Below are 12,411 nucleotides of genomic sequence, written 5' to 3' on the forward strand. Positions count from 1 at the left end.
GCAGGACATTTCCCAGCATGACACATATTCTAGAAGGCATGGTGGGAACAAATGAATAGATTTGAATATTTATAATATCAAGTTTCTGTTTTTACTCCTGCTTTTAAATTTTAGCATGTTAAAAGCATTTATAAACTTATTTCTTGAAAGCTGAGTTATTCATGATTATGTAAAAAAATAATGGTCTATCATATGAATAGATCATACTTGAACCATTCCCTATGTTTGTGCTTTTTTTCTAATTTGTCATTATTTTAAATAAAGATATACTATACATACTTAATATATAAACACTTGATCATAAATCAGATCACAAAGATTTCTCTAGCAAATAAATTGTTGGGTAAATGGGTGTGAATATATTTGAGGCTTTTTTGTTTGTTTGTTTGTTTTTTGTTTTTTTGTTTGAGGCTTTTGATGTATAATGGAAAACTATATTCTGGGAAGACTAGTCTTATTTACATACCCATCACAGGTGTTGGGCTTCCTGGTGGCTCAGCAGTAAAGAATCTGGCTGCAATGCAGAAGACGTAGGTTCGATCCCTGGGTTGGGAAGATCCCCTAGAGAAAGACACAGCAATCCACTCCAGTATTCCTGCCTGGAGAATCCCCATGGGCAGAGGAGCCTGGTGAGCTACAGTCCATAGAATCGCTGAGAGTTGGACATGGCTGAAGCAACTGAGCACGCAAGCACACACACACACAAGTGTTGAGGGCTCTGGTTGTGCACACAGGCATTGAGTAAGACTTTTACTTACATTTCTATGCTTGTTACTGACGTTGAGTAATTTATTGAATGCTTCTTAATGTTACATTTGCATATCGTATTAACTAATTCCTTTAAATTGAACAAGAAAAACACATATTGGTGAAAAAAATTTTTATATTGTGAGACAATATACAATGAAAAAAAGATCTCTTCCTTGAGGCAGTCGCTAAAGTATTTCTTGCGTATCTTTTCCAAATAGTCTATCAATCATATAGCTGAATCTCATTTTATTTTTAACACAGATGTTATCTTAGAATGTACACTGTTCTGATTCTTTTCACTTTATGTGACATCATGGGGAAATTTTTCCTTAACTACACAGACAGATTCACCTCCTTTTAATAGCAGTATAATATTCTAGGCTTAGCTGCATGAGAAGTTATTAAATCCCCTTGTTGGTAAACATTTTGTAGATGGTTGTATTCACCTTTTTCCTGTTACAGATAACTTTGGTAAGCAACTTTGTATATCTTTATTTTTGTGCTTGGATATCCTGGAATTGTTGGGCTAATGCCTAATCACATGCATACACATTTTGGTGGATGTTGCTAAATTGAGCTTTATTTCAGTATATGTTCTTATCAGCGCAAGGCCATGATCTGAGTGATTTCTCACATCATTGTCAATATTATTAACATCTAAGTTTTTAATCTTTGGTAATCTGTGGTGAGAAAATGGAATAAAACAAGTTTTAATTTGCATTCCTTTAATTATGAGTAAGAATCTTTGTGTGTGACCGTAAATCATCATCATTTGTTCCCTTTCTTTTTGTGATAGTGTGATCCTGATTTTAAGATCTTTTCTTTTTCTTATAAAACAGAACATAGTTTTGGGCAGTTTTATTTTTTTTACATATATATATATATATATATACATATAAATATATATATATATATATTTCCTTTTTCAAATTCTGTTTCCATTTAGGTTATTACAGAATACTGTGCAGACTTCCTTGTGCTGTATAGGAGGTCCTTGTTGGTTATCTGTCTTAAATATAGTGGTGTATACTTGAAAATGCTGCTAGATATTTGTGTTTTCTGCTTTAGAGGTGTGGAAAGGGCTTTGAAAGTGATTGAGAAAGGGTAAGGTACAACCACTCCTGCTTCCAAATTCATGAATTCACATTTTCCCAATTTTCTTAATAGAATGATTGGAAATTAAAGTGTTTTATTTTAATTTTGGCAGAGGGAGGGCTTGTTAGAGTAATTGGGAGAGAGAAAAGCCAATTGAAGGCTTTTTGCTTGATTAGAATGAAAGAACTATGAATGGTGTAGCTGCTTCTGAACTTTGCAGATTGAATTTCCACAGTGATTTTAGGAATTCTCTACAAATGGAATCCTTTTAGGCACTCATGTTATAAAGTGTTGATTGTAGCATCATCCGAAAGAAGCATAGTTTAACGGAAAGGGCCTCATCCTGTACTTAGGAAGTCTCTGCTGTATTAGCCCACACGTGCGTGCTCAGTCGCTTCAGTCGTGTCCAACGCTTTGTGATCCCATGGACTGTAGCCCGCTAGGCTCCTCTGTCCATGGGTTCTCCAGGCAAGAATACTGGAGTGGGTTATCATTTCCTGCTCCAGGGGATCTTCCAGACCCAGGGATGGAACCCGCATCTTTTACATCTCGTGCATTGGCAGGCAGGTTCTGTACCACTAGCGCCACCTGGGATGCCCACACAGATCCCTTCATGGTTTATACCTCAGGACCCCTTGACAAGTTCTCTGTCCCAGTGATATCACGTATGCCTCTCATTACGGTATTGAGTCATCTTTGCACTTGTTACAGCATCTGTGTGGAGAAGGAGAACATTGGGTATCACATCCTAATTTTAATTTAGATAAACTTGTGACATTTTCTCTTGATGGTACTGCCAGTTTCAAGTCTCCTAAGTGAAAGTCGCTCAGTCGTGTCTGACTCTTTGCGACCCCATGACTATACAGTCCATGGAATTCTCCAGGTCAGAATACTGGAGTGGGTAACCTTTCACTTCTCCAGGGGAATCTTCCCAACCCAGGGATCAAACCCAGGTCTCCCTCATTGCAGGCGGATTCTGAACCAGCTGAGCCACAAGACTCCCTAAACTGAAGATTAAAAAGAAAAATGACACCATGAGCGATCTCATCTAGTCATTTCTGAATTTGAATTTATTTTCAAAGTGAATGTTTAAATACATTTCATTCAGGTAATAATATCTTAGTGAAACTCACTTTTTATCTCATACAGTACTGAGTACATGCCTAACATGCAGTAAATATCCAGAAAGTCTTTGTTAATAAGGTAAATGCAGACAGTCAGCACTCTATCCTCCTACTACATTCTTAAATCTTTACACTGAGAATGTACTGTGTTGTACATTCAGTTGTACATTCTTGTTTTAACTTAAAATTGAGACTTCTTTATAGCCAATATAAATTTGCTGATGATGCTTGTATAGTAACTCCCATCATACAAGCACAAATCTACTTCTGGCTTTTTATAGGAATTATAGGTGTTAGGCTTGTGCAATAGAAAATACTTATCTTATTTTAATTTTTAAAAGATTGAAATTTATTATAAAAGAACCAGAAAACTTAGTTGATTTCTGTTGAGAGTGAAATTTAATTACTACCACCTGAAAATCATGTGTGAAGGCTGAAATACTCCCTTACTCCCACTAGAGGGGGATTCCTTCCAACTTAGGTAAAAAATACTCTTAGATACAGCATGAAAACCTTTGGTTTTTTATTATTATTATTATTATTAAATTGAATCTATTTAAATTTAAATCTTTTTTATTAAATTAAGGTTAATCTCATGTTTTTAAAATCAGCAGTTTTTTATAGGTATTACAATTGAAATCTTATAGAAACAGATAATATGAAGGTTACTGAACTAAAGTCCACATGTATTTAAACCATAGTGCTTTTGAACAAACCATAAATTTTTAAAAGTTGCTTTAGTTAAACTAGTTCATACTTAGGAGTTTCAGAACATCATGTTGAGGCCTCCTGACTAGGGTGGGGGATAAGGCTGACTTTTGAGATCCACCCTCTTACTCCAATCCCCAAGGTTTGTCTTTGTCTCTATCTACTGACAAAGCTTCTTGGAGAGTTCCTAAATTCTACTTGAAAGCTTTGGTTTGCTGTCATCTCAGGTTGTCAAATATATTAAAGCCATATCTTTATACAAGTTTCTATTTGCTGTTGAATTTTCTTTCTTAAGCAAATGCAGAACTCACTCTGGATATGGTTTTTGCAGATTTAAACATATAATATGTTTTTAAAAAACAATTCTATTCATATTAAAATATCAAATCAAGAGTGAATGTACCTAAGACTGAGGTATTCCGATATGAAGTATGTGTATAACTCAAGAGTAAACGTCATATTGTGTAGCTAAGATTTGGTGAATTTGTTGCTTGTGCTTTCCATTTGAAGTCTCCAAATGTTGATTAGAAGCTTTAATGTAAAAATATTTGGAGTTAGTAACCTAGTGTTGTGAAAGCCCCAACTTAGGAAATTGAAACATATGTAAATTGCAAATTACTGAACCCCCCCCTCCTTTTTTTTTTCTTAAAGTCTATAATAAGATCTACTTTCTAAGTCTGACAGTTAGCTTTGGAAAATTAAGTGTAAACAGACATGCTCTCAGTGACTCTTAAAATGATTTCGTGCTGTACTTATCCAGTATTTCAGTCTTTATTCTAAAATCACATTTGGTATCAGCAACATACTTTTTTCATCGAAACTAGGCCGCTCGTCTTCTCAGGACTTCTTCTGCTTCGTGCACCGTCTCTGTCAGGGACCAGGCTGTGGTGAGCCTAACATTCAGTGAGCCAACTGGAGGGAACAGTTTGTTTCCTCATTTCTTTTTTTTCTTTTTTTGACCCCTTTCCTTTCATACTGGATGACAATCTTATTTGAAATGATCTTATATTCCCTCCCCCCCAGGGAAAAATCTAATTTTTTTTTTTAAATTGCAAGATACATTGGATGGCCTGTGTGTCTTCTACTTAAGTGCCTACTACAAATGCCTAATTTTAAGATGTTTAAAACTAACTGTGGCTGATTCATGTTGACGTATGGCAGAAACCAGCACAATATTGTAAAGCAATTATCCTCCAGTTAAAAATAAATAAAAGAAAATAATAAAAAACAGTGAAGCCAAGCTAGTCTGATATTATTGCCCCACCCCCACTGTCTTCCCCAGACACTTAAGAAAATATTCTTCTTTGTTCTGCTGCTTTCTTTCCTTGCCCTTTTCCACCATATACTGGCATTTTGTAATCATCAAATGCTTTATAGACCAGACTGAATAATTATGTTTAAAAAACTGTAATTATCAGTACACATCTTATTTTAGATGCAGCTCTTAAAATTCATGTTAATGAGCTCTGTCTTCTAGTGCGTGAGTCTGATAGGCAGTTTTGAAGTTTTGCCATCATTTCACAACTTGTTGCTTAGACTCTGCCTGCCTTTTCCTGAGTGTTGCTTTCAGGAACTCTCGCTCTGCAGCATTCCCGAGATTCAGGACTACCCACTCTGATGTGAGTGAGACAAGAAATGACTAGCAGCTTCAAAGCATGATGGAATTGCTTTACGGAGCATAACTTTCCCATCACTGTCAGTGAAAGATCAAAAAGTATATGCAGCATCTCGTGATTTAAGTAAGAAGGATGATTTCTCATACCTCTGAGATCATTTTGAGGAACTTATACCACCACTTCAACATGATGGCAAATATTTTAATTTGATAGATGTTCAGCCTGTTATAAAACTGGAACCCAGGGCAGTGACCTGGATTTATACCCTGCTCTTGAAGAGACTCACAGATCTTGCTCTCTTGACACCTGATGTAAATCGAATACCAGCTTTCTCAAAACTCTTAGTTCCAGGCCATGCCTGTGCTCTGGTGTCTGTGGCTAGACTCAAGGAAGGTGTTTGATAGTGCCTAAATTATTTTTTCCTTATGATTTCAGGTTGAAGGCTTGACCTCGGAGGATACTGCCTTTGGACTCAAGGTGTGTAGTCTGATATAGCTTATCATATAGGTTTCAGCTCCCCTAAGGGATTGGAAGGCTCAACAGAGACTACTTCTTTGTTTTAATCAAATGGGGAGGTCCTAAAATCTTCCCAAAATTTAAGATTTCTTTTTTATTGGGATTAAGATTAGATTATGGCAGTGTCTTCTTTTTCTTCTTTCTTTGTTGTAGAGAATATGAGAACAGGGAGTACAGGGAGCTTAGGGTTTTATTTATTAGCAACTCGCTTTTAAATTTGAATTAGCCCTGGAATAGAATTTACTGAAATTCCCTCCAGTTTGGGGGCTGTGAAATTCAACCACTGAATGGTAACAGAATGCTGTTTTTGGTTCATAACTCTAGCTTCATTTATTCATTATCCCTGCTATTTATTGATCCCTTATGTTCCAGTCATAACTAAATTAAATCTCAGCTCCTGCCCTTGAGTTGCTCATAGTCGCTTCATAGGTTTTGACCTGTAAACAGATAAATTATCCTGTGGGTGATCGTCCCCATGCTAGAATTACACAAAGGATCGTGGGAGTGCGGTGAGCTGAGCAGGAAGAAATTCTGGGAGGTTGATCTCTGGGCAGAGCTTGAGAGCTTGGATTGTATTTAGGCAAGAGAGGACAGAGAAAAGGAGAGCTGTTTTCAGGTCGAGGAGGACTGTGAAAAAAAATCAGAGGCAACTAAAAGCAGTTAAGTTCCTCCCCTGTGGCAAGGTCCAAGGTTGAAAATTTGAATTTTATCCCATAGACAATGCGAAGCTATTGAAAAATTTAAAGTCAGGAAGGGGTTAGATTTGCAACTTAGATGATTTTGGCCACTTTGCGGAGGATTGATTTGCCAGAGACCAGTGAAGGGCAGCTGACTGACTCAAGTGAAAGATGAAGTGGGGCTGAGCCAGCATGGTAGAAGAGGAGAGAGAGAGATCCTGAAGCAGGAAGCCTGCGGGACCTGAAGATCACAGGTGCGCAGGATGAGGAAGGCAGGGGAGCTGAGATAAGATGAGGGTGAGATAAGGAGTTATTGGCTGCACTGAAATACCGAGCATGAAAGAAGTCACAGAGTTTTATCATTACAGTCTTCCAGACCTGTAGCTTTTTATTAGATTTATTTACCTTTTGTACATATTTGCTAGTAATTCTTAAACCAGATAACTAAACTAGAGAGAACTTTTCACTAAGGGGGCCAAACTTTACTTTCATATCGAAGGACCACATGGTTGTCATCAATTACTTTGAAAGTCAAAGTTTCAGAGGATAGTTGGTGATAATTTGAGAGCACAAGGTTTGGGAACTCTTACTTAACTCCTGCTTTCCCTTCTAGATGCTTGACATTTTGTTGGTGCAGTTGAGTAGTTGTACAAGTTGTACAAGTTAAGCTGCAAGTACAGGTGGATGACATTGTAATACTACCAAACTCACAACTTGTTTACAGGGTTATAAGCTTAGCGCAAGGTATTATTACATTATGAATAAATACAATCTAAAAGTAAAAGACATTAACACTTTATAAATATTTAGTAAAGTAACAAGTTTTATATCCTTAAAATGCTCTCTATGCCTTTATGTATAAAACTACTAAAAGAAAACTTTAAATAGAGCTTATTCGGTATGATTTGCAGTATTTAACATATGGCCATCTTCTGAATTTTTCATTGTTTTTGCTTAATACCCAGCATGCATGCAGAATATTCATTGCATGTTTAATAAGCATGTAGGGTCAGTTCCTGTGGACTCATCTCCATAATCCCTCGTACTTACTGAGTGTGCAGCAGGCTTGTGGAAGATGATTACACCAGCAACTCCCATGGCCTACCCTACTGCGTAATGACTTTGCATTTGTTCTGTAGCTAAACTAGCAGATTGCTTTTGTAGCCTTCAATCCATTTGTAGGAACAAAATGTGGAAGTTTTTTCCAGTAATTGAATGATTTTTAAAGAATTGGATTCTTTTCACTTTTGCGTATCTACTCCAAAGTGTTTAAACACAGAACTAAAAATGATAGATTTGAACATTTTTATTGTTTCATTATCTGTAAGTCAGCAAATATATTTTTATCTTGTTTCTTAAAAGATCTAGGTATTCAGTATTGATCACTTATTTGCAATTGACCTTTTTTCCTATCTTTATATACACTAGGAAAAATAACTCAAGATCTGACTTGCTAGTAACACGTTAATGGCATCGTCTTGGTAGATGAGTAGACCTCAGGAGTGTCCGTCTGTCCCATGTATTCCCCTGATTCATTTAGTGATCTTTAACATGGCATTTATCTCTTTATCTTTTTATGGCCCCTATCTCATTACTTGCTTCTTGTTTGCTTCTCTTTCTCTCAAGTCAAACTAAAATCTAAAACTTAATATCTACAAGCATGAATTTGTCAGTCTCACTAGAAAATGACTTAAGTGTGTTGGGACCCAAACAACCTATTTCTGCTTATGAATGTGGGGAGACTGTAACCCAGGGAAACAGTTTTGCAGTCGTTCAAAAGTATCATGCTTGTTGTAGCTCTTTTAAGCTGAATTTTTTAAAAGTTAATTTAACGGGAAATGTCTGTGCTCTTTCTTCTTCGCAATTCTTAATTTCACACAAATCCTGACTCAGTGTTTTGTTAGGCTTATCTCGGTCAATGGTAACTTAGAATTTGAAGTGGTTACTGTTTCACAGTATATTAAACTCTTCAGCTGTTCCTAGTGGTTCTGAGTTTTTTTCTCTGAATTTGGTAACTGATTTCCTTGAGAAGGTTTCTAGGTCTAGTGAGATGCTTATTTAATTTAAAATTATGTGTACTTATACAAACAAGAATTTCAGTAAACAGAAGAAATGTTTCAGAATTAAAAAGTGAGCAGAGATATGTGGAAAGAAAATTTCTACAAACTGTAGACTGCTGATTTTGACTTAAACTCTGGTTAAGACCTGAATATATTAAAAAGTTTTTAATTCTATAGAATAATAAATCAGGAATCTGAGGGACAGTCAACATTGGTTGGTTCTTTTTACAAGATAAGTATGCCTTCTGTGTCATTGATATACTAGGTAAAGCTGGTGGTGATAATGAGATGCCTAGTCTAGTACCTAGTGAAGTCGCTCAGTCATGTCCGACTCTTTGCAACCCCATGGACTGTAGCCTACCAGGCTCCTCAGTCCATGGAATTTTCCAGGCAAGAGTACTGGAGTGGGTTGCCATTTCCTTCTCCAGGGGGTCCTCCCAACCCAGGGATTGAACCCCCGTCTCCTGCCATTGCAGGCAGACGCTTTACGGTCTGAGCCACCAGGGAGATGATAAATCAGCTAAGCAAATATATATAAAATTGTTAAACATAGAAAAAGGCTAAAAATTTCACTTTGTTGCTTATGGGTTCTACAAAGAAATTTATAGTAGAGAAGTAAAAAAGAAGAATGAGTGAAATATCTCTGGGTCATTGAAAAAGAAAAATATAACTTTTCCATAAATTTCTTAAGTGATCTTATAGAAATCTAAATAAATCTAAAAAACATTTCATGACCATAAATCTTTTACCTTCTCATTTGTTGTAGATAGCTAAATAAGTTAAGAATTATAAAGAAGCAAGATTTTAATATTTAATATTACTCACCTTTTTATTCTCTTGGCTGGCAATAATTTTTAATTGTTTTCTTTTTAAAAAATATTTTCATTTCTTTATTTGGCTGCGCCAGATCTTAGTTGCAGCATGCAGGATCTTCTATATTTCTTGTGGCATGCAGGATGTTTTAGGTGTTGCATGCAAGCACTTGACAGTATTTTTTAGTGTTTATTTTTGGCAGCTAAAATTTATTGTGTTAACACTAAATTTGTTACTCTTATATGTTACTTTTTATCCACATCTTGGTTGATTATGTATCTTAGGAAAACATGACATCAAAGTTGAAAGGAGTCTTCTAATCTCCAACTAACAAAGCCTCAGATGTACTGAGTCCTTAACCTCCCTCTGAGCCTAACCTCATGCCTCATCTTCCCCTCAAACGCTTTTCCATCACATTTATTCTCCCTTCTAGACTCAGCTTATATCCTTCCTCTCCGGTGACTTCTTCGTATCCAGACTTCTGAGCTCTCATCCTCTGAGCTTATACAGCACTTACTGCCTTTGCAACTTATTTGGAATTTCTCTTCTGCCAACTTGGTTTTCTTTTTTTTTTCTTTTGTGTGTGGGAGACAGCATGGTCTGACCTGGCCCAGCTCCATTATGTGGCCTTTTGCCCCAGCAAGATTGTAAGCTTGGAGACTCCATTTTGTTCATCCTTTTCTATCCATGTGACTTGCATTTGGTTCGCAGTGAATAAGTATTGCTGACTAGGTATCATTATATTGTTTGCTTAACAATCGTGATGATTAAGAGCAAAAAACCCTGATATTAGCATATTCCTGTGCCTTTCCCCCCCCCCCCTATTTTGTAGTTTTTTTCACTGATTCTTCCATTATTTGGATTAATATACTTGCTTGGCATTTTATATTGAAACTCTGTAGAGCTCAACTGAAGAAAAAACATACTCTTTGTTAATGCCTGTTGAATGATTCTGGTTGACACTGATAACTTGTTGATTCCAATTTATTTCACTATTAACTTAAATATCTTTAAGTTATAAAGATATTAATGAATTCATTTAATTCATTTTGTCATTCTAATGCTTTTCATTTTAACAAATACCTGTGGAAAATACATGTTATGTGCTGGGAATGCAGTAGTAAGAATAATAAATCCTTGCTTCCATGGACCTTACATTCTTGACACAATTTTTGGAATGATTTTATTCCAGGCAGAAATTCCAGAAGAGATGCAAATTTATTCTCCTTTTGTATTTAATGTTCTGCTACCCTATGGTATAATTGCTTTAATTGAATCTGTTGTATTCTACAAAATGGAATAGGATTCTAGTTTAACTTTAAAACTTAACAAATGATGAAGGCAGTAGTCATCTGTAAACAAAATTTCAAAATAAAAACGAAACTTATTTTGTCTTTTTAAAAATAAGTTACTTTTAATTATGAAAAATTGTCTAGATGGAGGATCATATTTGGCAGTGACTTCGGTTACCTTTGGACTTACTCCTTTATTTTGACATCTGACCATTATGAAAATCTATTTCCCTCCTTCATATAAAAGTAAAAGTTATGATGCAATTTGTATCTATCTGACTACTTGTCATAAGGTCTAAGAGGGAAATAGAACACAACCTTCTTAACCCATCTCTGAATGGGCTCCCTTTACTAAAGAACCAAAAAAGTGACCTTGGAGAACAGTGGGAAGAGGTTCACTTGCTATTTTTCCTTTCTGGTCAATCCAACTTACAGGACTCAGCCTAATCAGTTCTTCGGCCTAATCAGTTCTCACTGCATATTCTATCATCTAGAACTGTGCTGTCTAATACAGTACTTACTAGCCATGTGTGGCTATTTAACTAAAATTAAATTTAAAATTTATTTCTTTAGTTGCACTACGTAGATACATTTCAGTAGCTACATGTCATTTGTAGCTACCATATTGGTGGAATGCCTATACAGAACATTTCCAACTTGAAAGAAAGTTCTGTTGACTGGAACTGGTCTAGAAAAAAAAGTTTCAGGAATTCACACGACGTAATAAGACATTGTAATGTAACACATTTCACAATTAGAAATGTTTTAATTGATTAAAAAAGAAATGTCCTGAGGATTAGAGCAGATTCGTAGAGAACAGAAGGAATTTGCTGTTCTAGTAAAGTAACATAAACCAGAAGGGATGTTCTATTTGGTAAGAAATATATGTAAAAAATGCAGTAAGGTTGGCATTTCCCATTGGATTTTAAGAGCAGAAAGATTTTAAACTGGGTCATGAAATTAGGTATCCTTCTGGTTGTGACTTTTTAAAGTGGGTCATTAATTCATTTATTTACCTGGGGTTATGTCTGGCAGGCTATGAGTTAGTATTTCAGATTTAGAATGTTTTACTTTACATGGTAAGAGATTCTACCTGTTCAAATATCTTTTCTTTGTTAATGTAGCCACATGAAGGCATACATAAATCTTCTGTTTAAAAACACATCTTTTTAAAAAATTGTGAAACCATTTGACTTTGGTTCTTCTAAACTCTTTCCATCTTCTTACCAGGGTGTGTTTTCTAGTGAATTTACTTGGTTAACTCAGTAAGATGGGTATGAATAAAGCTTAGGTGAAAAAGTATATTTCAGATAACAATGTCAGTGAAATGAAACCAGCAATCATTTTCTTTCTGAAGTTCATAATCAACTCATAATACTTTTCATAATATGAAGAATTTATTTTTGCATTTAAAATTTTTTATGAATGGAAATCCTTAGAGGAATAAAGGACCACACTTATTCTTTACTGTTTAAGTTATTGAGTTTAAAATGAGAGAAGATGTATTGGTAAAGCAAAAGAATTTCTATTCTCCGTAAAAGAAAGACTGGAGGAGAAAAGAAAAACAACTCCATAGCAGTTCTCAAGTCCGGATTTGGGAATCCATGTTGAGTTCTTCCCTTCTTTTGTTAGAGAATTTCCCAGCCTCTCCTTCTGCCATCTGCTGGTGGTTTAAACACTTACATGTTTGATTTTAAAATGTCCTTTTTTCTTATTTAGAAAAGATTTGGGGAAAATGTTCTATTTATACTCATCTATAA

At 35.5% G+C, this 12,411-nt stretch overlaps 1 protein-coding gene across 1 annotated transcript in view; it reads left to right on the forward strand.

The window, feature by feature from the left end:
* Nucleotides 1-12,411, forward strand: part of ARID1B (AT-rich interaction domain 1B) — a 416,979-nt gene that overhangs the window by 242,690 nt on the left and 161,878 nt on the right. The window contains exon 8 of the mRNA XM_061130238.1: nt 5,729-5,770. Within this exon, the coding sequence (XP_060986221.1) occupies nt 5,729-5,770 (42 nt within the window). The remainder of the gene's footprint in view (nt 1-5,728; nt 5,771-12,411) is intronic.

The sequence above is a fragment of the Dama dama genome, chromosome 26 (assembly GCF_033118175.1).
Source record: "Dama dama isolate Ldn47 chromosome 26, ASM3311817v1, whole genome shotgun sequence".
Taxonomy (NCBI): domain Eukaryota; kingdom Metazoa; phylum Chordata; class Mammalia; order Artiodactyla; family Cervidae; genus Dama; species Dama dama.